This window comes from Capra hircus, unplaced genomic scaffold (assembly GCF_001704415.2).
Source record: "Capra hircus breed San Clemente unplaced genomic scaffold, ASM170441v1, whole genome shotgun sequence".
Taxonomy (NCBI): domain Eukaryota; kingdom Metazoa; phylum Chordata; class Mammalia; order Artiodactyla; family Bovidae; genus Capra; species Capra hircus.
Window position 1 is genome coordinate 220,142 of NW_017189752.1, and position 27,878 is coordinate 248,019.

At 45.0% G+C, this 27,878-nt stretch overlaps 1 protein-coding gene across 2 annotated transcripts in view; it reads left to right on the forward strand.

The window, feature by feature from the left end:
* CLCN4 (chloride voltage-gated channel 4) overlaps positions 1 to 27,878 on the forward strand; it is a 69,792-nt gene that overhangs the window by 23,283 nt on the left and 18,631 nt on the right. For both annotated transcript variants that reach the window (XM_018044721.1, XM_018044722.1), the window contains 7 exons: positions 7,227 to 7,381; positions 10,635 to 10,734; positions 15,142 to 15,329; positions 18,044 to 18,166; positions 25,038 to 25,244; positions 25,345 to 25,425; positions 26,523 to 27,068. In XM_018044721.1, the coding sequence (XP_017900210.1) occupies positions 7,238 to 7,381; positions 10,635 to 10,734; positions 15,142 to 15,329; positions 18,044 to 18,166; positions 25,038 to 25,244; positions 25,345 to 25,425; positions 26,523 to 27,068 (1,389 nt within the window). In that variant the 5' untranslated portion in view covers positions 7,227 to 7,237. The remainder of the gene's footprint in view (positions 1 to 7,226; positions 7,382 to 10,634; positions 10,735 to 15,141; positions 15,330 to 18,043; positions 18,167 to 25,037; positions 25,245 to 25,344; positions 25,426 to 26,522; positions 27,069 to 27,878) is intronic.

The following is a 27,878-nucleotide window of genomic DNA, read 5'->3' on the forward strand; positions in this document are numbered from 1 at the left end:
TCCTTCCAATGAACACCCAGGACTGATCTCCTTTAGGATGGACTGGTTGGATCTCCTTGCAGTCCAAGGGACTCTCAAGAGTCTTCACCAACACCACAGTTCAAAACCATCAATTCTTCGGCTCTCAGCTTTCTTCACAGTCCAACTCTCACAGCCATACATGACCACTGGAAAAACCATAGCCTTGACTAGATGGACCTTTGTTGGCAAAGTAATGTCTCTGCTTTTGAATATGCTATCTAGGTTGGTCATAACTTTCCTTCCAAGGAGTAAGCTTCTTTTAATTTCATGGCTGCATCTGCAGGGATTTTGGAGCCCCCCAAAATAAAGTCTGACACTGTTTCCACTGTTTCCCCATCTATTTCCCATGATGTGATGGGACCAGATGCCATGATCTTCGTTTTCTGAATGTTGAGCTTTAAGCCAACTTTTTCCTCTCCTCTTTCACTTTCATCAAGAGGCTTTTTAGTTCCTCTTCACTTTCTGCCATAAGGGTGGTATCGTCTGCATATCTGAGGTTATTGATATTTCTCCCGGCAATCTTGATTCCAGCTTGTGTTTCTTCCAGTCAGCGTTTCTCATGATGTACTCTGCATATAAGTTAAATAAGCAGGATGACAATATAGAGCCTTGACGTACTCCTTTTCCCATTTGGAACCAGTCTGTTGTTCATGTCCCGTTCTAACTGTTGCTTCCTGACCTGCATACAGATTTCTCAAGAGGCAGGTCAGGTGGTCTGGTATTCCTATCTCTTTCAGAATTTTCCACAGTTTATTGTGATCCACACAGTCAAAGGCTTTGGCATAGTCAATAAAGCAGAAATAGATGTTTTTCTGGAACTCTCTTGCTTTTTCAATGATCCAGCAGATGTTAGCAAGTTCATCTCTGGTTCCTCTGCCTTTTCTAAAACCAGCTTGAACATTAGGGAGTTCACGGTTCACGTATTGCTGAAGTCTGGCTTGGAGAATTTTGAGCATTACTTTTACTAATGTGTGAGATGAGTGCAGTTGTGTGGTAATTTGAGCATTCTTTGGCATTGCCTTTTTTGGGGAAAGAAATATAGCTATTAGCAAGTTGCTAATTAGAGAAAGGAAACACCTCAAAACTGAGAGAGCTACATCAGGCCCCTCACCCACAACATGCATTTTGAGATGGCATCAGCACAAGGTGAGTCATCCCAGGCCGTAAAACAATTGACATGAATCTTGAAGAAAGGCAAATTTCCAAGCAAATGCATAGTTCATTAACATAGCTTAAGACATTTCCATAAGAAAAATTGCCGCACTCAATATGTCAGCAAATTTGGAAAACTCAGCAGTAGCCATAGGACTGGAAAAGGTCTGTTTTCATTCCAATCCCAAAGAAAGGCAATGCCAAAAAATGTTCAAACTACCGCACAATTGCACTCATCTCACACGCCAGCAAAGTAATGCTTGAAATTCTCCAACCCAGGCTTCAACAGTATGTGAAATGTAAAGTCCCAGATACTCAACCTGGATTTAGAAAAGGCAGAGGAACCAGAGATTAAATTGCCAGCATCTATTGGATCACTGAAAAAGCAAGAGAATTCCAGAAAAACATCTATTTCTCCTTTATTGATTACGCCAAAGCCTTGGACTGTGTAGATCACAACAAACTGTGGAAAATAAAGAGATTGGAATACCAAACGACCTTACCTGCCTCCTGAGAAATCTATATGCAGGTCAGGAAGCAACAGTTAGAACTGGACATGGAACAACAGACTGATCCCAAATTGAGAAAGGAGTACGTCAGGCTTTATATTGTCACCCTGCTTATTTAACTTATATGCAGAGTACATCTTGAGAAATGCTGGGCTGGAAGAAGCATAAGCTGGAATCAAGATTGCCAAGAGAAATATCAATAACCTCAGATATGCAGATTATAGCACCCTTATAGCAGAAGGTGAAAAAGAACTAAAGAGCCTCTTGATGAAAGTAAAAGAGGAGAGTGAAAAAGCTGGCCTAAAACTCAGCATTCAGAAAACGAAGATCATGGCATATGGGCCTATCACTTAATGGGGAAGCAATGGAAACAGTGACAGACTTTATTTTGGGGGGCTCCAAAATCGCTCCAGATGGTGACTGCAGCCATGAAATTAAAAGACACTTGCTCCTTGGAAGAAAAGCTATGACCAACCTAGACAGCATATTAAAAAGCAGAGACATTGCTTCATCATCAAAGGTCCATCTAGTCAAAGCCATGGTTTTTCCAGTAGTCATGTATGGATGTGAGAGTTGGACCATAAAGAAGACTAATTGCTGAAGAATTGATGCTTTTGAGCTGCGGTGTTGGAGAAGACTCTTGAGAGTCCCTTGGACTGCAAGGAGATCCAACTAGTCAATCCTAAAGTAAATCAGTCCTGAATATTCCTTGGAAGGACTGATGCTGAAGCTGAAACTCCAGTACTTTGGCCACCTGATGGGAAGAACTGACTCATTGGAAAAGACCCTGATGCTGGGAAAGAGGGAAGGCAGGAGGAGAAGGGGACGACAGAGGATGAGATGGTTGGATGGCATCACCAACTCGATGGACATGACTTTGAGCAAGCTCTGGGAGTTGGTGATGGACAGGGAAGCCTGGTGTGCTGCAGTCCATGGGGATGCAAAGAGTCAGACATGACTGAGTGAACTGAACTGAGCTCAAGGTTTGGGATAAAGTTACCTTCGGGCAGAACCAGGTGTTGCCATGACAACATGGGATTAGAGAAAAGAAAAAAGTCTGCCACTTGCAGTTTTAGTTCCTCCTGCTGCTTGGGGACCTCTGGCCTGCCTACAGAGGCTATTGACACTTTCAGTATGATGACAGATAATTCCTATTTTCTTCTTGCTACTTTTCCGAATTTTCCAAGATTTTTTTTGCAAGTTGGGTGGTAAGTTGTATTTTTGAAAAATGGTACAATATTTCTGATTTTGAATGCTCTTCTAGAGCCTTGCCATTCCCTTTAAAAGTAATGGAATTTCCTTCCCTCCCCTTGAACCTGAGCGGCGTTTTTGTGACTTCCTCAATGAAAGTAATGTGGCCAGGGGAATTCCCTGAAGTTCCATTGGTTAGAGGGGCTTTGCAGGTGGCTCAGTGGTAAAGAATCCGTCTCCCAATGCAGGAGATGTGGGTTCGATCTCTAGGTCGTGAAGATCCCATGGAGAAGGAAATGGCAATCCACTCTAGTATTCTTGCCTAGAGAATCCCACAGGCAGAGGAGCCTGGCAAGCTACAGTCCATGGGGTCGCAAAAGAATTGGATATGACTTAGCAACTGAACAACAACAACAACAACCAGTGGTTAGGACTTGGTACTTTCACTGCTGGGGCCTGGGTTCAGTTCCTGGCCAGGGAACTATGCAAAGTTACCACCTCCTTCTGAGTCCCCTAAAAGGCCCCCAGTTAGATCTACAGATTAGATCATATCTATTTCCCTTTTCCGCTTATGTCTGATTGTCATGGCCATGCCATGCTCTATCAAAAAGTTTAAAGTTGCAGTTGTTCTCCAGAGTGACTTTTTGTTTCAACCATTATTGCCCGGAGTTGTTGCTTGTTTAGAGATTTGGTTAAGCTTCAGGTAACATGAACTTCTTTATAATAGAACATCCAAGTGTCTGGAGTTCTTTGCTCTGCTGCCGGTTAGGTTTTTCTTACAGGGGCTCCCTGTGGTGAGTTAACAGCCTGCCGCCTTCTTTTTTCCCATTAGAGATTTTCTTTACCGCATATAATACAAGGCTATTACCATCTTGTTTTTGTAAAAGTGAGAATGAAATCTTTGCTTTCTAACTTTATGCCTTCCCTTTTCTTATTGGTTGCTACTGACTTCTGCAGTATTCTTTGCTGGGCACTCATCAGTGGGTATAGTTTTCAGCTTGGCATGGCTCAAACCGCAAACTTCTAAAGTTTTAAAAGCAGCTAAGTTGCGCTGTCAATAAATCCATTACTATGGCCACTTTACTGTGTGTAGGGTGATTACTCCACTTTGCCCGTAGCGACTTCTCAATGGATCAAAATGCAGTTTTGTCAGGTCATGGGTGAGTCCTCCAGATATAAAAATACATAAAGCAGTGAGAGAAGCTTGTGCTCAAATAGTTTAATAACTACCCTTCCCTTCTTTAACCATCTTATGCTGGCACTTTTGTGGTCTCCACCTTATAATTCACATTGCCATGCTGTTTGCCAAAGTAATTTTAATTTAGTGCTTATTCCTCCTGTCTTTGTAAGAGTGTATGATTTTTCTTGCTAACTGGGGGTGAGTGTTGGTCCTGCTGCAGAGTGTTTTCTCTGGGTCGAATGAGTTCCTATGTGATCTGTAAATCAGGTTCTAATGGCAGTATAACTGCAGGAGATGTCTTGGTTTATTTGCAATTGTTTTCCAGATGAGGGGAGCCAGGGTGATGGGAGCGGAATTGTTATCTTAGGCAGAGAGGAAGAAACACGCAGCTTTGCTACTGCCCTGGCAGCAGGCGCCCTTTTGACTGGATTTTAAGGAAAATTAGAAGTGAGTGCCTGCACTCAGGGCAGCTTGCCCAGGGCAGTGTGCCTCCAGCCTGGCATGGCTCTTGGCTTGTCTTAGTCTGTTCGGGCAGCTATAACAAAATACCACAGGCTGGGTAGCTTATAAACAACAGATATTTATTCCTCACAGTGCTGCAGGCTGGAAGTCTGAGATCAGGCTGCCAGCATGGTTGACTGAGGGCTCTTCTCCCAGTCACAGATTTCTTGTGTACTTATGCGGTGGAAGGGGCCAGTGTGCTCCCTGGGGCCTCTTTTATATGAGCACTAATCCCATTTATGAGGACTCTGCCCTTAGCATCCAATCACTTCCCAAAGATCCCACCTTCTAATACTATCCATTGTGGATTAGGGTTTCAACGTATGATTTGGGATTGGGGCACAAACATTCAGACCATAGAATGACTCTCCCACCAGTTAAGTCTCACCAGCATTTTCACTCTCCCATTGCTGCTCCTGGTGGTGGTGTCTTTCAGTCACTCAGTCATGTCTCACTCTTCGCAGCCCCATGGACTCCAGTACGCCAGGCTTCCCTGTCCTTTACCATCTCCCGAAGTTTGCTTAAAGTCATGTCTGTTGAGTCGGTGATGCTATCCAGCCATCTCACCCTCTGTCGTCCCCCTTCTCCTCCTGCCCTCAATCTTTCCCAGCATCAGGGTCTTTCCCAGCGAGTCAGTTCTTTGCATCAGGTGGCCAAAGTATTGGAGATTCAGCTTTAGCATCAGTCCTTCCACAGAATACTCAGAGTTGATTTCTTTTAGGATTGACTAGTTTGATTTCCTTGCTGTCTAAGAGACTCTCAAGAGTTTTCTCCTATATCACAGTTCAGAACCATCAGTTCTTCGGCATTCAGCCTTCTTTATATTCAGCCTGAATATTACATTCAGCCTTCTATATATATAAATTCTATATACTCACATCTGTACACGATTATTGGAAAAACCATAGCTTTGACTTGACAGACCTTTGTAGGTCTTGGCTATCCACACTACAGCCCCAGAGGCTGCCTGCCTGCATGGTCCACTTTATCTCCTAGGGGAGCTGGTTACTGGTTTGATTACAGTGCTTTGGTTTTGAGTGATAGGCCTCAACCCTATTCCCTTCCACTCCACCACCTCTCTCATTTTGATGACCTGCTTTTGCAGAATGTGAGGTTTTCCAGAAATGTGTATAGTCGACTGTCAGTATAACTGGCTCCGTATTTGTGAATTTGCCTTCTCACTAAAATGTATTTGTAAGCCCCAGAGCACTCAATACTTGTGGTGCTGGCCCAGTCATTTGCTGAGTGCACATGGTGAGCTGCCAGAAATGTGTGATCCTTGCTGAGGTTGGAGAAGGTGGTGCTCAGCCATCTTGTTTTAGTTCCCAGACCAGAAACAAGTGTCCTTTTCACAATTTGTTTAGTGCCATATTTTTCCCATTTTTGTTCCTTTTTTTTTTTTTTACTGGTAATTTCATTGTTTCCAACAGCCCTGAGATTCAGGGCAGGAGGGCCTGTAGTGTTTCTGAGCCTGAGAAGGCTACGCTATGCCTTAAGGAGAAAATACGTGTGTTAGACAAGCTTCCTGCAGCATGAGTGACAGTGCTGTTGTTGTGAGTTCAATGTGAATGAGTCAACAATATATATTTGATATTTTTGCTGTCGTTGTTTAGTTGCTAAGTTGTGTGTGACTCTTTTGCAACCCCATGAACTGTAGCTCACCAGGCTCCTCTGTCCATGGGATTTCCCAGGCAAGAAGACTGCAGTGATTTGCCATTTCCTTCTTTAGGGTATTTTCTCAACTTAGAGATTGAACCCACACCTCCTGTATTGGTGGGTGGATTCTTTACTACTGAGCCATCTGGGAAGTCCATATGTATCTGATAAGGTGTCTTTAAAAGGAAACACAAAATAAAGTTATATATTGATGTTGTGACTAAAGGCTTCAAGTAACCTAACCTTACAATTCTCTTAGGGACCGTGCTTCAGTACTCACGAATTCAGTGGCCATGGTGACTTTATAGCACATAACTGCCTCAAATAATAAGTAATTAATATTTGGGTTTCCCAAAGTGAAAGTGAAGTTGCTCAGTCGTGTCCGACTCTTTGTGACCCCATGGACTGTAGCCTACCAAGATCCTCCGTCCATGGGACTTTCCAGGCAAGAGTACTCGAGTGAGTTACCATTTCCTTCTCCAGGAGATCTTCCTGACCCAGGGATTGAACCCGGGTCTCCCACATTGTAGGCAGATGCTTTACCATCTGAGCCACCAGGGAAGATATGTTGAAACCTAATCCCTAGTATGATAATATTAGGAGGAGGGACCTTTGGAAGGTGATGAGGTCATGAAGATGCGGCCCTCCTGGATGGGGTTAGTGCCCTTATGAAAGAGACCCAGAGACCTCCATCACATGAAGACACAGTGAGTAGACGGCCACATGAACTAGGAAGTGGATTCTCAGCAGGCACTAAATCTGTTAGTGCTTTGATCTTGGACTTTCCAGCCTCTGAAACTGTGAGAAATAAATGTATGTTGTTGATAAGCCAACCAGTCTGTGGTATTTTTTGTTACAGCAGTCGATGCTGACTAAGACAGACTCTTTTCATCACAGCAGAACCACTTATGCTGAAATGAGTCTTTCTGGTACCAGAAAATAGAGCACATAGACTGTCCTTCCAGGACTGTGCAGATGCCCTGCTTTCATTTCTAACCACAGATTTTCTCTTCCAGATGTAAGTAGCATGGTCAATACAGGAGTGATCAGTAGTTCTGGAAACCTGATGGATTTCCTCGACGAGCCATTCCCCGATGTGGGGACATATGAGGACTTCCACACCATCGATTGGCTGAGGGAAAAATCACGGGACACCGACAGACACAGGAAGGTCTGTGCTGTTCATAAAGCTACATTGAGGGGAATCCCTTCAGAGGGCTTAGTCATGCTTTCAGCAGATAGTTACCAAGCTAGTACTTGGATTCATGCGTCATGTTCTAAGGCAGGGTCTAGAGAAGAGAAGGAAGTGATGTGAACAGATACTTATAGTACCAGGTGCTTTGGGTGGGAGGCTGTGTCATACCAAGGTGTGGTGTGGAGGGCGAGGAGGGGGCTCTGGAACCAGATAGATGGAGTACATCCTGACCATGCCACCTTCAGACTGGGTCACTTTTGGGGTGCTATTTCTGGACCTTGTCTTCTCATTTGCAAGGATGAAGTTAATTATACCTATAGATAAATGAGGCTATATGTGTATGAAAGCACATATTACAGCACCTGGCATCTCGCTGGCATCAAGATGCATTTTAATGGACTCCAATAAAGTTGTGTATCAAGTGCTGTGGGATCATTTAGGAGGGGCCGTGAAGGAGGGACTTTTTAGTGCGGGTGGCATTTCAATGGCGTGTTGATGGATGAGTAAGTGTGCTAGGCAGAGGAAGGGGAAAGGGTCCTAATCAGGAGCTGCCCTTTTTTAGGTCACAGGAACATGAAAGACTGCACATTAAGGCAGTTTAAGGAGCTCTGAGGTCTGGTGGCAGATTCAAGGAAGGAGAGGACTGGAGATGAGTTTGGGTGCATGGGCAATGGGGCCACGTTGGGAATGACTGAGTAGAAGAGTTGACATTTCCTTTTGATGGCCACAAGAGAGATGTTCCACCAGGGGGCAAACAGGAAGGTTGGAAATGAGTTCAGGAGAAAGGAAGACGATCTGACAAGAGTGCCAACGAAGAGAGGCTTGGGGTCACGATCCTTCACAGGAGCCATTGGCAGGATGGAGGGCAGTACTGGGGTCAGGATGATGGCCTGGCTGTGGTCAGAAGCGGGTGAGGCCTTGGATGACGAGATGGGAGAAAGGCAGAGCAGCAGATTTTAGGGGGAGGCCACTGAGTTGTGTTTTAGCTGCTGTGAGTTTGAGCTGTTTGTCCAGCCTGCATCCCTGTACCGTTCAAGGGCATGGTCAGGATTGTGGTGGAGAATGAGGTGTCCTTGGCATGTGAGTAGGTGCTGAAGCTTTAGAAGTGGTCCAGGTGGCCTGGGTCTGGAGAGGGAGAGATCAGGAGTGTTGCCAGGATTTAGTGGGTTCCGTGGGAGGGGCTGGGGACCAGGGATGGATGCTTAGGTGAAGGAGGGCAACCAGCAGAGTGGCTGTAAATGAAAGGGGGAGAGAGTGACGAGGATGGAGCACCTTCCACCGAGAAGTCAGGTCAGAGATGCAGCAGCCACAAAGGTGAGAACAGCTCAGAGAGTCTGAATGAGCCGCCATATCCAGAGTGAGCCCGAGTCACACCACGTTACACAGTGGCAGGGAAGGGAGGCTGAGAGATGTGTAGGGAGTGAGGTCCCACAGACACTGATGCAGGTGATTGGCTCTGACCTGGAGGAATGGAGGCGAGGGGGCAGCCTTCCGTCTGGAACAGGGGTGGCACACTGTGGCCTGTGGGCAAATCTAGCACTTCGCCTGTTCCCAGAAGTCCCACTGCCTTGGCACACAGCCGCGCCTGCGCGTACTCTTTATGGCTCTTTTTGTGTGACAACCGCAGACTCCAGTAGTTGCCACGGAGACCATCTGACCTTCCAAGCTGAAAATATTGACTTTCTGTCTGTTTATAGGAAATGTTTGCCAGCCCTTGCTCTTAAGGGTGTAGGGAATGATGATCTCAGGGATGTAGGATTCTGTTAACACAGGGAGGGAAAAGGGGGCTCCTACAGTGTCTGTAGACCTAACCATCTGCCTGGAAAATGTGGTCCATGCTGCCTCATTCAGCGTTCTTGCTGTTGGTTAAAACCACAACAGGTTGTCACCTCATACAGGTCAGAATGGCCATCATCGAAAAGTCCACAAATAATAAATGCTGGAGAGAGAGTCTGCAAATAATAAATGCGGAGAAAAAGGAACTTTCCTAGACCATTGGTGGGAAGGTCAGTTGGTATAGCACTATGGAGAACAGTATGGAGGTTCCTTAAAAACTAAAAATAGTGTTATCATGTGATTCAACAATCCCACTCCTGAGCATATTAGAGAAAACTCTTAACTGTTTACATGTAAGACATGGAAGCAACCTAAATGTCCATCGGCAGAGGAATGGATAAAGAAGGTGTGGTGTATGCATACAGTGGAGTACTGTCCAGCCGTGAAGAGTGAACGGAATAATGCCTTTTGCAGCAACATGGATTCAACTAGAGATTACCATACTAAGTGAAGTAAGTCAGACAGAGAAAGACAAATATGATATCGCTTATATGTGGAGTCTAAAATATACAAATAAACTTAACAAATGAACTTATTTACAAAACAAAAACATTCCCAGACATAGAAAACAAACTTACGGTTACCATAGGGGAAAGAAGGGAGGAGGTAAATTAGAAGTTTGGGATTGACAGATATGTACTACTACATATAAAATAGATAACAACAAGGTCGTACTGTATAGTGCAGGAAACTATATTTAATATCTTGTAATAACCTATAGTGGAAAAGAATCTGAAAAAGAAGATATATAAAAAAACTGACTCACTTTGTGGTATACCTGAAATTAACACATCATTGCAAATCAACTATACTTCAATAAAAAAGTTAAACACTTTAGAAAAAAGATGTCCAAAAGTCCATAGCTGTAAACACACACACACACACACACACACACACACACACACACGTGTTCTTATGCTTGCAATGTACCAGTTAAATAAAATGTATTTGACCAGGATATCCTTGCTATTAACATGTAGCCTGGGAAACCAAAGAAGGAAATGAAATCTTTGTTGAAGAGGGTCTTTTGTGAACAGGCCTTACAACATAAGTTGAAATAGTGATTCGTATTGAAAATGCTGACACCGAAGTGATGTCTCCCTTCAGAATGACTTTGGAATAATCAGGGATCCAGTCATGCTTAGTAAGGTTTTTTTAAGTGATTTTTTTTGGATTCTGATTCTTTGGAGATCGTCATCTTCATAGCTCTGTGAATGAGAAAGCCCATTTGACCATCATGCTCGGTAACTGAAAGAATCACCTAAGTGGCCATCTAGTTGCTTAATTACATTTGTTTTCTCAGTCACCCTGTTTCCTGAGGAAACAGTTGCAGAAAAGGAAGTTTGAATTGGAACGTGTATCCACATCAGCTCTGATGTTTTTTTATTTCTAGATAACCAGCAAAAGCAAGGAGTCCATATGGGAGTTCATCAAGAGTTTGCTGGATGCCTGGTCGGGATGGGCAGTCATGCTGCTCATCGGCCTGCTGGCAGGTACGTGCTGTTTCTCTTGTACTTCACGCCAGGAGTTTGTGGCTTGAAATATCTTAGAGCAAAATACATGACTTACCAATCTATCATCAGTGAAGCAAGGAGACCCCAAGGCATGAGTGGACCAGGTACAGTCATTGGAGAGCGGCGCCAGGAGAGCTGTACTTCCCTGGTAGCTCAGCGGTAAAGAATCTACTGGCCAGTGCAAGACACACGGGTTCGATCCCTAGATCGGGAAGATCCCCTGGAGAAGGGAATGGCAACCCACTCCCGTATTTTTGCCTGGAGAATCCCACGGACAGAGGAGCCTGGCGGGCTACAGTCCATGGGGTCACAAAAGTTGAACGTGACTGAGTGACCAAAAGCACACACTTCACATTCTGTAGGACTTGGCTATGGAGCAGGCTAGAAAGGATGGGAACATTTTGCTCTCTAAAACATCCTGTGAGAATGAACTTGACTAACAGTGGCAGGCCCTGGGATGAACATTGAGAGACGCTCCCAGTAACACGAGACGCTGCAGGGTCTGAGAGAGGCCTGGGAGAGGTGCCTCCAGTCCTTGGGTTGTTCTGACCCTTCTTCATTTTTATAATCCCAACACCATGTTTGTGACCCATCAGTGTTTTCAGAGCAAATGAACGTGTGTCTGGAGGGGATGCCTCCCCTTTTAATCGCAAACACTCCAGCCCTCCATGGAAATTGTTTCCTGAAATTTCCTTACTCTTAGGAGGCTGTGAAGGTTAATGTCAAAGAGGAAAAATGATCAAGTTAAAGAAATTTCCTTAAGAAAACCCTCTGCCTGTAGTAACATCATAGTTATGGTTATAGGACTGATCAGAGAGTGACTGTGATATGGGTCCAGTGTAGTTACTTGCTGTCTGACAGCACTCCCATGGGGCACAGAGTGAAATTTTGATTGGAGGACTCTGATTTCTGGCCACCTCTCATTTGTTACATCTACAGTGATTGGAGGGGCTTGGTTGCCAGGGTGGGTCATAAAGGGCCCAGAAAAGTGCTGAAGTGGCAGTGCTCTCCCTCCAGTCACAGCAGCTGTGCATTCGCCCCATCCTACCCTTCTGCTCTCCATGGATATTGGTAGCAGTTCATAGATATACAACATTTTGCCACCCCTTTGTTTGACTGCTAATGTGAAGACCTTTAAAGGAAGGCAGAGAAGTAGTTTGCTGTGAATTTTGATGTCTTTGTTTAGAATAGATTTATAAAACTCTACCCAGGGTTATTTTTGGTTCCTGGAAAGGAGAGATGGACGTGGGAAATGGAGTCCGAGTAGATGTTCTGGCCTAGATTTATTAACTGATCCAAGAGCCCAGTTGGGCTGACTTTAACACATCAGATACCAACAACCTGGCTTCTCTGGTAATCCAATTTCCCTCACTTCTTTTAGGTGGGATCACCTGGGGATTTAAAACTACTACTGCCCAAATTGCAATTAAATAGTACTCCAGAAATGACGCCCTAGCGTTGAGTAAGTCCCCTTCTACCTGTGATGCTGATGTGCAGCCAGGGATGAGGACCACTGGCAAAGGGTCACATCAGGAGATGAATAGAGGAGGGAGACAAGAAATGGATGATCTTGACGATGAAGGCAGCTAAAGTGTTCTTTTGATCTGGATGTACTGGGAAGGAAATCCAGAAAACTCTGCCCCATTCACCTTCCCATTCCCCAGCTGTCTAATGGTGGTGAGACCCAAGAGTCCCACTGCCTGGCCTGTCACCTCCTTAGTGGCAGCCTGGGTATTCTGACTCCTAAGATGGAGCGGCCCAAACTGCGGCTCCTATGAGGGGCATTAACCCAGAGCTACCGCTGGAGGTCGCTGTTGTTCCATACAACGTTTTTGTTTGAAGGTCATCTTTCTTGCCACCTTTTCTAAAAGTACCTTTCTCTCTCTCTCGGAGCTTCATCCCCCTCCCCTACCATTATGTAAGTATGTGTGTATGTATGTAAAAGTTTTATTGAGCTATAACTCACATGCCATACAATTCACCTTGTTAAAGTGGTTTTTAGTGTATTCACAGAGTTTTGCAGCCAACACCAAGGTCGATTTTAGAACATTTTCACCAGCTCCCAAAGAACCATTTTCACCAGCTCCCAAAGAACCTCCCTATCCTTTAGCTATCAGCCGCAGTGCCCTCAGCCTCTTTTTAGTCTTAGACAGCTGCTGATCTACTTTCTCTCTCTGTAGATTTGCCTATTCTGGACATTTCATAAAATGGAATCATATAATATGTGATCCTTTCTGACTTGTTTCATTTAAGCATAATGTTGTCAAGGCTCATCCACACTGTCACATGTGTCCATACTTCATTCCTTTTTGTTGCCATCCTAGGTGGACCACATTTGGTTCTTCCATTCAGCAGTTGACAGGCATATGAGTTGTTTCCATTTTTTGGCTTTTGTGAATATGCTGCTCTGAACATCTGTGCCCACATCTTTGTGAGGACATATGTTTTCATTTCTCATGGGCAGACACCGAGGAGTAGAATTCCTTGGTCAGATGGTGACTCTTGGTTTGCCTTTTTTGAGGACCTGTTCTCCGGCACCACTGTGGGGGGTGGCCGCCCCTGGAGCACACTGTATTCTTTTTTCCATCACTTACACCTGTTGTCAGAGCCCCTCACTTGGTGGTTTAGTAGCTAAGTCATGTCCAACTCTTGCAACCCCGCGGACTGTAGCCCTCCAGACTTCTCTATCCATGGGATTTTCCAGGCAAGAATACTGGAGTGGGTTGTCATTTCCTTCTCCAGGGAATCTTCCCAACCCAGGAATCGAACCTGGGTCTCCTGCACTGCAGGCAGATTCTTTACCAACTGAGCTACAAGGGAAGCCCCCTTGCTTACTTGTTTAGTCTAATGTCTTTCTCCCTGCAAGAGGTGTGATTCCGTGAGGTCAGGGACCTGAGTTTGCTTTGTTCAGTGCTGTACCCCAGGGTGTGGAGCTTACTTCCATAGTAAGTAGGTGCTCAGTAAGTAGCCCTTGAGGGAATGGACGGACCTGAGTTTTCTGATTTTCATTCATTCACTGCTTTCATTCATTCAACCTGATATATAGTTCCAGCTGTACACCTGACATGCATACAACAGTGGACAAGGCTGGGGGCCCTTGCCCACTTAAAGGGGACACAGGATCTGGATGCCTGGCCTGATTCCCATGGTGGCACATGAACCAGACAAGAGACTCTCTCCCTGCCCCACTTATAGACTAGTCAGAGTGTGTGTGTGTGTGTGTGTGTGTGTGTGTGTATACACACACATATATAAATATAGTCATATCAGGATGTAATAAGTATGGGGATGGTGGGATGCCTGGGAAATATACTTAGCCCAGACTTAGGAAATCAGGGAGGGCTTCCTGAAGGAGGTGATGGAAATGCCAGGATCTGGAAGATAAATAGGAGCTTGCCCAGTTTGGGGAGGGCAGCACTGTCTGAGGAAGTGCAGAGAGGAGGGCCTGGTGTGCTCAGGAGCATGTCGTGGGCAGCGTGTGGGGATAGTGGTGGAGAGAGAGGAGCCTGGAGAGAAACTCGGAGACTGAGGAAAGAGCCTGTGTGCTGCTGAGGATTTGGGCAGTATTGGAAAGAACAGTGGGTGACTGCTGATGCAACAGGAGAGTGACAGGGCCAGGGGGCCTTTTGTTGGTGTATGGCTACCTTTGGTATTGATGTTGGCAGGGAAATAATATTATAGTAAAGGCTAGTAAAAGTTTGAAAACTTTGGTAGCTTGAGAGTATTCTCTGCCTTCGCAAAGGACTGGAATGGATTACTCTAGTAAGATGGCCTTTTGTGACTCACTGCGCACTCTATTTTATCCCGCTTCTATTGGCCTTTAGAGTAGTTATTTACTTATATTGCTCCTCAGTCCTTCAACCAAAATGTAAAAATTCAGAAGATTCTAATAAGTGACATTTTTCAAGTTGGGTTCCACTTGGATATAAAACTTGATTGAAATGATGAGGCTGTCATAGTTGATTTCTCTCCATTTTGTCTGAATTGTCTTTTCTGGAGAGATAAGTTTGTGATTCCAGCATCCTGCCCTGGAAGTCGCTGAGGGGGTTCCATCTTTTATTGGGTGTTGGTACCCTAGTTCTAAAACTTATAAGGGCTGGGTTCTGAAAGCCCCAGGGGGTTGCAGTGAACTCTGCTCTGCAGGTCTCTCCCTCCTGTGTGATCGAAGCCCCCCGAGGACTCTATATCGTTGGCCTTTGTGTCTCAGTGGGCTGGGTGCCACCTTTGCCACACCATGGGCCCTGCCACATGCTCAGGTGACCTCAAGACTGCTGAAAGAGGCTTCTGGGGCATATGGCAGCCCAGGGCGTGGGCATCTCTGCCTGCCTTCCGTGCTGCCCAGGTCTAGCCGGCTTCCATCTCAGTGGCTTTTGCTGCTTCTTCCAGGCACTCTGGCCGGGGTCATCGATCTCGCTGTCGACTGGATGACCGACCTGAAAGAGGGCATCTGCCTGTCCGCCTTCTGGTATAGCCATGAGCAGTGCTGCTGGACTTCCAATGAGACCACGTTTGAGGACAGGGACAAGTGTCCCCTGTGGCAGAAGTGGTCGGAGCTGCTGGTGAATCAGTCAGAGGTGAGTGCGTGGGTGTGTCCTGGCTGGGAGCTCCCTGGCTGGTGTTGGGGAATGTCCATGCACTCACCTTCTGTTCTGACCTTCATCTGTGGCTAATATGAGTACCATTTCCCACTCGGCTTTTTTTCTAGCTCTAGGGTTCAAACTTCAATTGGAAAGTCCTTCCCCACTATTTCATGTGTACAATGTATGTAGTTTTTAAAACCTGGTATTTGGTTTTATTTTTCTTACCGAGATTGGTCTTTTGATCATGCTAAAGAAATAGGGTTGATTTTTATTACTTCTAACTAAGGAGAAAAGATATTGTTTTAGAAAAATGGCTTTAGTGAATGTAATTCGTATTCCAGAGGATATTCTATGTGTATACATTAATCTGTGTAATCAATATTAATATTAATGAATTAATATTCATCAACACGAATATGCTAATATTCTTTTAGAATATTCACACATTTGTGCCACCATCACCCTGATCTAATTTTAGAACATTTTTATCACCCCCAAAGAAACCTTGTACCTGTCACTAATCTGCTTTCTATCTCTGCAGATTTGCCTATTCTGGACATTTCTTGTAAATGGAGTATACAATCCATGGACATTTGTGCCTGGCTTCATTCACCTAGCATAATGTTTTCCAGGTTCATTTGTGTCATACTGTAAATTGGGACTTCATTCCTTTTCATGGCCAAATAACATGCCATTGTCTGCGTACAGCACATGGCATTTCTCCACTCAGCAGCTGAGGAACACATGTTGCTTCCACTTTTGTGCTTTTATGAATGACTTTGCTTTGAAAGCTTATCTGCAGGTTTTTGTGTGGACATGTTTTCATTGCTTTGGGGTCCATACCTAGAGGGGAATTCCTGGGTCACATGGCAACCCTATATTTAACCTTTTGAGGAGCTGCCAGTCTTCCAAAGTGGCTGCACCTTTTTACGTTCCAGCAGCAGCGTATGTGGGTCCAGTTTTCCCACATCCTCACCGACCCCAGTTGTTAACCTGGTTTGGATCGTAGCCCTCCTAGCAGATGAGAAGTGCTGTCTCCCTGTGGAGACAGTTATCATCTTCCAATGCATCTTAGGAACACATCAGAGAGGATGTTTGTGGGCCTTCTGCAACGGGAATATCCCAGCCTAGGGGCTGTAGCAGTGAAGCACAGACCAGGCGCTAGCCTTCATGGCACTCTGACTTTCAGATCCACACAAATCTTTGTCCAGGAAAAGAGTTAATTTTTAACTGAGTTCAGTGGTTGCCACAATGACTAAGGGTCATCGACAGATCAGAAACCCAGGTGATAGGGAGCTAGGTTGCCAGGATTCACGTTAGGGTTCTGTGAGGACCGTTCACCAAATAACTGTTCTTGGAAGATGCATATTCCCCTCCTCGCTCCCGCATTCTCCTTTGTCCAGTTGATTTACCTCTGTTGCAGACTTCTGGAATGCACTTTGCCATTTTGCTCAACCTTTCTCAGTGGAGTTGAAAATGAATTCTGTCAAAGCTCTGAAGTTGATGGGCTCTTGAAATTTCACACATCCTCAGTGCTCTCCATCACTTCCAAAAATAGATTCTCACTTGGATGGATGGAGGTAGGCAGGCTGAATTGGCTGGCCGCCATGTTTGGTTTCTTCGCTCCCACGTTTGGGGGGAACTATGGCCATCCAGCTTCTCGACCATCTCCAAGATTTATGAATCCAAGGTGAGATGTTATTTTTAGTCACAGAAAAGTCCATTTTTCTCTGGGTGAAATGTATTCCTGATTTCTCACCACATCAGGTGTGAATGAATATCTCTGGTTGTTAAGGCTAGAGCTATCTCCTGGAGCGTGTTTTTGTGTTTTACAGGCACACGTATGGCCGTGTCAGTGGCCTGGCTTAGAGGCACTCTGGCTTTTCCTGCTCATCATGTGACAGATCCAGATGGTGGCAAGAAGCTGAGGCCTAGAGAATCGTAGTCTCTGCCCAGCACACCAGGTCCTCAGCCTCAAAGACTCCAGTCTGTGTTGTTGGTTCAGAAGGTGTTCCCCACACATCAGATTATTTGGAATATTGGAGCAGGGCCTGAGACTGCATTTCCAGTCCACGCCAGGTGATGCTGCCGGTCCAGGGTCCACATCTGAGTAGCAGTATTCTAAAATGCAGTTCCCCTTGGATGGGACAAGAGTTTAGGGGAGAATGGATATATGTATGGCTGAGTCCCTTCTCTGCCCACATGAAACCGTCACAATGTTGTTAATAGGCTATACCTTAATACAAAATAAAAAGTTTAAAAAAGGCAATTCACACACTTCCTCTTTGGTTTTAATCACAGCGTGGGTTTGGCCTTCACCAAAGCAAAGAGGCTGATCCACTGCAGACGAGACCAAACAAACTTTCTGGGGGTTCGAAGGCAGAATTTTCTGTTACATGCCTTTTATTAACTCGAGCGCACAGAGTGATTCAAACCAAGCCTCATTCACAGTTTCCAGGTCTGCTGAGGTGTCACCTGGTGGAAGATGTGTGTACACAGCTCCCGGAAAAACAGCTGGTGCTGTGTCTGTGTGAACCGTTGTAGCAATAGCAACAGCTGATAAAACTAACCTGCCTCTTTGTTGACACAGGACCAAGTGAGAAGCTGCCCAGTCAGGTCAGAGGGTCTTCTCTCATTCTAGAGGGGTAGGCGTGTTGCTTGGGTCTGCAGTGGCTCACGTGTCTTTTCTTGTTCTGTGTCTTGTCTAGGGTGCCAGTGCTTACATTCTGAATTACCTAATGTATATCCTGTGGGCATTGCTGTTTGCATTTCTGGCTGTCTCCCTGGTACGAGTATTTGCACCATATGCCTGTGGCTCTGGTATACCCGAGGTGAGTGGGGACTGGCTTTTTGTGCCAATTATTAGAAGAGCAAGCACTTACGTGGCGCTTAGGTGCTAAGTGTGGTTCCCAGCATTGGACATCTGTTTACTCATTTGTTCTCACAGAGAGCCTATGAGGTCGGTACTCTTATTCTTCATCTGATGGTTGGGGAAAGTGAAGTACAGAGATGTTAAGTAACTTGCCCAAGGTCACTAAGCTGGTCAGCTGGGAGTTGAACCCAGCTGTCTGGCTTCAGGATTTATGCTCTGTTTATTCTCAGATGCTTCAATTCTTGTCTTTGCATACCAGGTAGAAGTTTTAAAGCCTGTGGAATCGGAGTTCATTAACCACACATGCAGGCATGGTCCTATAGTAACCCTTAAGTGCATTTAGGGCTTCCTAGGTGGTGCAGTGGTGAAGGATCTTCCTGCCAGTGCAGGAGACTCGGGTTCGATCCCTGGGTCTGGAAGATCCTCTGGAGGAGGGCATGGCAACCCACTCCAGTATTCTTGCCTGGAGAATCCCAAGGGCAGAGGAACCTGGAAGACTATAGTCCATGGGGTCACAAAGAGTCGGACACAACTGAGCAACTGAGCATGCACGTATGCAAGTATATCAATGATAAGATGTGAAAAAGGGCAACAGTGGAAGTTTGGTGTTCAGAAAGTTTATTGATTAAACTCCCTTGCCACATTTTTGCTCTGCTTGTGAGAGGATAATAGCAATCTTTAAAAAGTAAATTCCATGTTCAGTACATGTGCTGTGAATGCACCCGTGTGAGTTTAGAGTTCTTATAAATATTTTCAGCTCTTTCTGGTAACCAGAGCATGAGGGAAGTGACCTCATCGATCAGGAAGAATGCCCGGGACTAAACTTCAAACCACGGAGGATCTGCTGGGTTCGAAAAACCATAATTGAGCCAATTCCCGAAAAACCCAGACAGTGCAGCTTTGAGCCAGAAATCATTTTTAAAGTTCTTAGACGATCGCTCTAATCACTGCTGTTGCATTCTCCTTCAAGTTGGTGCTTCAGCAGCTCCCATAGTGGAGATGCTGAGTTTATAAAGATGTGAGCGGTCATGGCAGCAGACCCACAGTCTTTGGCAGCGCCGCCAACAGCACTGCTGGTCCGGGCGGTTCATGGGAAGGGCTGGGGTAATTAAAGGATTGTTGAAAGGAAAGCTCAGCATTATCTTGTTCCAGGAAAAGATGTTTTAAGAAGGCAATTTCATGCTGAATTTTGGATAGTTTATATTAACACGTTGTTGGATGAACCTAAAAAATAAGCTGCAGTACCAACATATTTGCTCTGTACAGCCAGTGCTGCTGTAATGCACTGTGTGTGCGTGCTGAGTTGTGTCTGACTCTTTGTGACACCATGAACTGTAGCCCGCCAGGTTCCTCTGCCCTTGGGATTCTCCAGGCAAGAATACTGGAGTGGGTTTGCCTTTTCCTTCTCCAGGGGATCTTCCCCACCCAGGGATTGAACTCATGTCTCCACTGAGCCACCTGGGAATTTCCTAATGTACCATATGCATGCCAAGTCATAGGGCGATGTGAAACTGCATCACCAAAACCGCAGAGCTTGTTGGGAAGATGGAGTTAGGGGCACAGTGCCCAGAAACCTCATTGGTGGCACATAAAAAAGATGGGAACCACACAGAACCAGTAGCACAGTTTGACACATGTTAAATGGTTAAGGAATGTATGAATACTGCCCTAGTGTGCATGCAAGCTGGGAGTAGTCCGAGACGTGTGCTTGTGTGTTGGCTCAGTTTGGCAGCTGCAGTTTTCTGCCTTGTGTTTCTCTCAGAGGAAATCGTGCAGAAACAGACGCGAAATTGGCATCATGCTCAAGTTCTGCCCTGATGCATGAATCATATTGGAACAAATTTGTGTTTTCCAAACAAGTGTCTGGGCAGAACTGACTGCATTTTATTGGATATTGAGACAAAGAAAACAGATTATTGGCATCTTAGTTTCTGACCCCAGTACCCAGCAACAGGTGCTTTTGGACTCAAGCTGCCTGTCAAAATAAGGAGATGGGTAGTGGGAAGTTGGTGGGAAATTGAAGGCAGCAATAAAAGGTGTTGCAAGTGGGGATACCATCTTCCTCTTCCAAGAACCATAGGTGCATGGTCCAGCTCATAGACAGGGAATTCTGTCTGGGAGGGTGTCTGGTGGACCTGATGTTCATCCACAGATGGCATCTTCATTTATGACAGCTGAGCCCAAAATGAGTCAAATACCAAGTTCAGCATTGTTTCCTGTGTGACAAAGTGCAAGGAACACATTGATGTGAATAAAGTTCAAAAAAGTGATATAAGTGGAAAAAGTAAGTTAGAGAAGAATATGTGAAGTACGGTTCCATTTCTGTAGAGGCTCTGAAACAGCCTGTATGAAACAAGCATACTGTTTAGGCATACCCAGATGTGCTACAGCTCTCAGGAAAGGCAAGGAAATGATTGGAAGAGTCCACTGAGAAAGCAAAGACAAGGTGTTCACAGGTTCCTGCTCTTCTGTCCTAAACTTGGGAGTGGGTATGCTCAAAATTCTCCAAGCCAGGCTTCAGCAATATGTGAACCGTGAACTCCCAGATGTTCAAGCTGGTTTTAGAAAAGGCAGAGGAACCAGAGATCAAATTGCCAACATCTGCTGGATCATTGAAAAAGCAAGAGAGTTCCAGAAAAACATTGATTTCTGCTTTATTGACTATGCCAAAGCCTTTGACTGTGTGGATCACAATAAACTGTGAAAAATTCTGAAAGAGATGGAAATACCAGACCACCTGACCTGCCTCTTGAGAAATCCGTATGCAGGTCAGGAAGCAACAGTTAGAACTGGACATGGAACAACAGACTGGTTCCAAATAGGAAAAGGAGTACGTCAAGGCTGTATAATGTCACCCTGCTTATTTAACTTATATGCAGAGTACATCATAAGAAACGCTGGACTGGAAGAAGCACAAGCTGGAATCAAGATTTCCAGGAGAAATATCAATAACCTCAGATGTGCAGATAACACCACCCTTATGGCAGAAAGTTGAAGAGGAGCTAAAAAGTCTCTTGATGAAAGTGAAAGAGAGTGGAAAAAGTTGCCTTAAAGCTCAACATTCAGAAAACGAAGATCATGGCATCTGGTCCCATCACTTCATGGGAAATAGATGGGGAGACAGTGGAAACAGTGTCAGACTTTATTTTTGGGGGCTCCAAAATCCCTGCAGATGGTGACTGCAGCCATGAAATTAAAAGACGCTTGGTCCTTGGAAGAAAAGTTATGACCAACCTAGATAGCATATTCAAAAGCAGAGACATTACTTTGCCAACGAAGGTCTGTCTAATCAAGGCTATGGTTTTTCCAGTGGTCATGTATGGATGCGAGAGTTGGACTGTGAAGAAAGCTGAGTGCTGAAGAATTGATGCTTTTGAACTGTGGTGTTGGAGAAGACTCTTGAGAGTCCCTTGGACTGCAAGGAGAGCCAGCCAGTCCATTCTGAAGGAGATCAGCCCTGGGATTTCTTTGGAGGGAATGATGCTGAAGCTGAAACTCCAGTACTTTGGCCACCTCATGCAAAGAGTTGACTCATTGGAAAAGACTCTGATGCTGGGAGGGATTGGGGGCAGGAGGAGAAGGGGACAACAGAGGATGAGATGGCTGGATGGCATCACTGACTTGATGGACGTGAGTCTGAATGAACTCCGGGAGTTGATGATGGACAGGGAGGCCTGGCGTGCTACGATTCATGGGGTAGCAAAGAGGTGGACACGACTGAGTGACTGAACTGGACTGAACTGACATGATAGTAGGTACATGAAAATGCTTTCAGCTGTATATAGTATGTAACAGATTCATGTCTCTATTTATAAAAGAGTTCACAATAATTTTTTCAAGTGTTAGGAACCCAATGGAGATTTTATCATTGAAGTTTAGTTATTATGACTCAGTAGTGGCAAATTTTCATTGTTATTATAGTAGAGCTAGAAATTCCTAACATTTACCCCAGTTCTTGGAGGAAAGGAGGAGAGTAAAAAGTAAATGCAAAGAAATCATTCATGGGTACAAATAACATCCTTCCAGTCAAAATCCAACTAACTACGCAACCAACTCCACTCAGTTTGAAATACCGAGCTGATCTTCATTTCGGCAAAGACACTAAATGAGCTTTTTTAGGAAATAGATTTCCCATCATAGGAGGTGATCTGGGATGCAGTGGTCAGTGGTTAAGAATCCGCCTTGCAATGCAGGAGATGCAGGTCCTGACCCCTGGGTCGGGAAGATCTCCTGGAGGAAGAAATGGTAACCCACTCCAGTATTGTTGCCTGGAGAATCCCATGGACAGAGGAGCCTGGCGGGCTACAGTCTATGGAGTCCCAGAGTCGGACACGACTGAGTGACTAAGCACAGCACACAGCACAGAGGTTTTAAAGTTACCATCATCAAGTCACAAATGTGCTGCAATACATTGCCTTAAAGCCCTGCTTGATTCAGTCTCTATTAATTCAAATTAAAGCGAGTGATTAGATTTTGGCATCTGCTGGGAACAAATTTGCCTTCTTTAATCCCTAATTTGATCATGACAGTTTTATTCAGTCACTTTCAAGAATTATGAAATACCTCTCACATTGTTCAGTTCACCACATGTCATGGCTGGCAATGGCTCAGGTAATTTAGATGCTTATAATTTTCTAAATGGTATCATGCTCTTCAAGTGTACCCTTGGGTCCAAACCCACATTAACTGACAAAAAATTATAGATAATTTTATTCTAGGCAATACAAAAGGGCAGGATTGTGGCAGGCATAATAAAACATCCCTTAAATAAAGGGATATGGGCTCCCCAGAGCACAGGCTCAAATAAGCCCACTACCACTAGTTAAAGACCAGTTTAACCACTGCTAGTTTGTGTGCCTTTAGTTAAAGGCTAGTTTATCTGATTAGAGAGCTGGAAGACCTCCCTTGTGTTTTCTAGGAAGGAGCTTGGTGATTTCTTTCAAACAGATGCCCACATGATTGCTCACCGTTGGTCTTTCTCTTTGAATTAAGAAAAACAGATCTCTGTCAGTAATTCCTGAGATGAAAATGGCCCATTCAAACCCATTGTAAAATTTCCAGTATTAGCATTACAGCTGAGGAAAAGCCAAAGAGTATTTCAGGACTGCCCTTAAATAGTGAGAAATTAGGAATACTTGTATTGCTCTTCTCAGGATGGGAACAGTGCCTCTCTACCTGGGCTGCCTTTTAGAATGGGTTTGGGTGGACTCTGGGAGTTGGTGATGGACAGGGAGGCCTGGCGTGCTGCAATTCATGGGTCACAAAGAGTTGGACACGACTGAGCGACTGAACTGAACTGTGGGGTCTGTAAACCCCCTGTGCCCATGATACACCTCAGATCAATTACATCAGATTTCTGGGGGAGGGGATTAACTAGTCCTCCTTGGTTTCTAAGTCCCCAGAGGATGTTGTTGAGCACCAAGCTCAAGAAGGACTGAGATAGCTATTCAAGAAACTGATTTCTTGGCAGAACAATGCCCACTAGGAGGCACTTTGATGTTATATAAACATCCTGACGGTGACAAGAGCTGAGATTGTCCCATTATGCATTATACAATGGGAAAATGGATACTGACCACAAATTTCATTGGCTGGCTCACTCTGTGTCTAATGAATCTCTGATTACAGGCTTGTAAATTGCTAGCTAGGCAGTAAACATTCACTTCATTTCAGCCAATTGTGGGAGAAGTTGAAGATAAAATGTTATTTATCCGTTGGTGATGCTTCTGTATCCAGCGCATGCGTGTATGTTCCGTCATATCCGACTCTTTGTGACTCCATGGACTGTAGCCCAGCAGGCTCCTCTGTCCATGGGATTTTTCAGGCAAGAATACTGGAGTGGGTTGCCATTTCCTCCTCCAGGGGATCTTCTCCACCAGGGATCAAACGCACATCTCCTAAATTGCAGGCAGATTCTTTACCACTAGCGCCACCTGGGAAGCCCAGGCTTTGTGAGTCAAGAGGCAAAATTGAGGAACTGTTCTCACTAACAGCTAAGTCGTGTTTGACTCTGCGATCCCATGGACTGCAGCATGCCAGGCTTCCCTGTTCTTTACTGTCTCCCAGAGTTTACTCAAATTCATGTCCATTGAATCAGTGATGTCATCTAACAATCGCATTCTCTGCTGCCCTCTTCTTTTACCTTGTTTTCATATTACATTTAAAATGATTAAAAGCTTAGGTTTTAAAGATCTTAGCTTGTGGGTCATATGAAAATAGGCTGTGGTCTGGATTTGGCCCACTGGCCATAGTTAGCCAACCCTTATCTAAAGTTCCATTGATATTTTATTGTATTTGCTTTGCAACAAAGCTAGCCAGATGTCTCTATATTGGCCATCTTTCAGTAGTCAAAAATTAACAGTTAAAATCAGTAGATACATGCATCAGGATTTCTGTTTGCTCCATTATTGACAATGTGTTCATCAATCATTTAATGATTTGTGATTGTTTGATTAAAATGATTAATCTGTTAAAAAAATAGATACATGTATCTTTAACACAACAGAGGGTAATCTGCATAGGATAAAATGCTATACATAAAATTAGACTGATAATTACTTATTCATTCCTTGAATGATCTCATTACTCTGGAATTATTAAGATTTACTATGCAGTGAATTGTCTTGAGGGTTCCATTAATGTATAAAAGTATGCATTAATATAAATTATAATATCAAATTATAGCTAAATTACCAATGAAAGCAGCCTCTGTTCCATACAATTTAGTGAATCTCAGCTTGAAAGATGCTTCTCGGAGGAGGCAGGTGTTATTTTCCTGGCAGAGGCACTGAGGCGGCTAACTCCCCCACCTTCTCCGTCCTGTGTTTCAGATAAAGACCATCTTGAGTGGCTTCATCATCAGGGGCTACTTGGGCAAGTGGACCCTGCTGATCAAGACTGTCACGCTGGTGTTGGTGGTGTCCTCAGGCCTGAGCCTGGGCAAGGAAGGGCCGCTGGTGCACGTGGCCTGTTGCTGCGGCAACTTCTTCAGCAGCCTTTTCTCCAAGTACAGCAAGAACGAGGGCAAAAGGCGTGAGGTGAGCATGCTCAGGGTGAAGCCCCGCCCTCTCCAGGCTTACCTGCACCTGCTGACTTTCCCGAAAGACCTGGAACTGACGGGAGCTCTTTGCCTCACAGGTGCTGTCAGCCGCAGCTGCTGCCGGGGTCTCTGTGGCCTTTGGTGCCCCGATTGGGGGTGTGCTTTTCAGTCTGGAAGAGGTGAGCATGGGCAGTGGAGGGGCCCCATGGTTCTGAGCACTGAGGAACACATTGTGGGGAGAAACACATGGGGGGTCAGCAAGGCAGGAGGTGTTCTTGTTCAACCCCCTTGAGGACTGGATCCAAAGGAGGATTGAGAGATTCCTACAACTCATGAAGGAGCCACAGTATTCTCCGTGAAATACCGTTTTTTTTTTTTTAAGTCTTGTTTTAAAAATTGCCAGTGTGATTTTGAGGGGGCGGGGTGGAGATTTGGTCTCCTTTCTCTTCCATAAGCAACGTAATGAATAAACAATTTTTATTTTTTTGCCACTGGAATGGATCTAGTCCAGCGCTTGGCCCATGTTGTATGTCAAGAGCCAGACAGTAAATACTTGAGGCTTTGCATGTCTCGGTGCCCGGTCCCAGCCACTGATCTCAGCCCTTGTAGCTTGGAGGGTGCAGCAGGCCACATGCACGTGCGCTGCCTGGCTGTCTTCCAAAGAGACCTTCCTTATGAATGTTAAAGTTTGAATTTTCTATCACTGTCACCAGATATTGTCCTCCTTTTGAATATTTCACGTCTCAAAATATTCTTTTCTCCCCAAAAAGTATAGTTGATTTACAATGTTGTGTTAATGTCTGCTGTATAGCACCATGATTCAGTTACATATATATAGATTCTTTTTCTCCCTGAACCATTTAAAAGTGTAAAAACCATTCTTAACTCATGCACCTTCCAGATACATCTGCTGAGCCAGGAGTTTCAACCCAGGCTCTGTTGTCTAGAGAATCAAATCAGAGATTGATTTTCCTTTAGGAGGCGCTCTCTGCCATAAACAGAATTATGATACAGTGTTCGCATTTCTCTTTTAAAATAGCTCAAATGCACCTTAAATGGTATCTGTTCCAATTTTAGACAGAGTCCTTTAAAATATCTTTGTTCGTGTGTTTGGGCCTTATTTACACCACTGATTGAGGAAGTAAGTTCCTCCCATCTTTGATTTGAACGTGACTTTCATGGCAAATGCTGGCAGGGGGCTGCTGATCAGTGGGTCTGGGGCCCTGGGGCAGCTCTTTTGTCTATCAGCCTCTTACTTTTCACTCGTTGGTTGTAGGTCAGCTACTACTTTCCGTTAAAGACCCTGTGGCGGTCCTTTTTTGCGGCCCTGGTGGCAGCCTTCACGCTGCGATCCATCAATCCATTCGGGAACAGCCGCCTTGTCCTCTTCTACGTGGAGTATCACACGCCCTGGTACATGGCTGAGCTCTTCCCCTTCATCCTGCTTGGGGTCTTCGGGGGCTTGTGGGGGACCCTCTTCATCCGCTGCAACATCGCCTGGTGCCGGAGGCGCAAGACCACCAAGCTAGGGAAGTACCCAGTGTTGGAGGTCATCGCAGTGACTGCCATCACCGCCATTGTTGCCTACCCCAACCCCTACACACGCCGCAGCACAAGTGAGCTCATTTCCGAGCTCTTCAATGATTGCGGGGCCCTTGAGTCCTCCCAGCTGTGTGACTACATCAACGACCCCAACATGACGCGGCCTGTGGATGACATCCCTGACCGGCCAGCCGGGGTTGGGGTTTACACGGCCATCTGGCAGCTGGCCCTGGCGCTGATCTTCAAGATCATCATTACCATATTCACCTTTGGCATGAAGGTCAGTGAAGGGGAGGAAAGGTGCCAGGGGTGGTGGGCAACCCTGTCTTTCTGAAGATGGGACCCCAGAATCCAATCATGCCAGGAGAAAGAGGGAGCTGAGCTTTGCTGAATGGTCTCAGGTGCCAACCACTTGACATTCTTTCAACCAACAAAAAACAACGCTTTTGAGAAACATTAAGCCTGTGGAATAGTTTTTTTTATTTTTTGGAGTAGAGATTTTTAACCCCATTTTACAAGTGAAGAACCTAAGGCTCAGAGTATATCATTCATACGGAGCTGTGTACAGCTTGGTGAATATTCACAAAATACACTTGTGTGACCAGCACCAGACCAGGAGCAGAACACTGGGAACCTTCCAGAATCCAATTGTGTTCCACCACAGTTGTTTTTGTGGTATTTCTATGAATTGTTTCTTTTTAAAAAAGTCTTGAGAAGCTGTGTACTTGGGTGCAGTGGTCAAACACAAACCTGAATTTTTGCTTTGAGAACAAGGAAGAATAGGCGTTATTAAACAGGTGACTGTGATGCAGAGGGATTTATTTTCATTCTGGTGCCTGCTGGGAGAAGTCTGCTTTGAAGTCACAGGGGATTAGATGAAGGGGGGTGGGGATAAGAGATGTTTAAGGAATAATTTCCTCAGGAATGTCACACACTCTTGAAATTACACCGGAGGATCCAAACTTAACTTGAATTTGGTTAAAGACCCACTTCCATCCTCAGATTCAGGACAATCGGCCAGGAAGGGGTTGCGGTTCATAAATGCAGCTGCTGGTCACAATCGGCAGCCATGTGCAGTCTCTGTGAACAG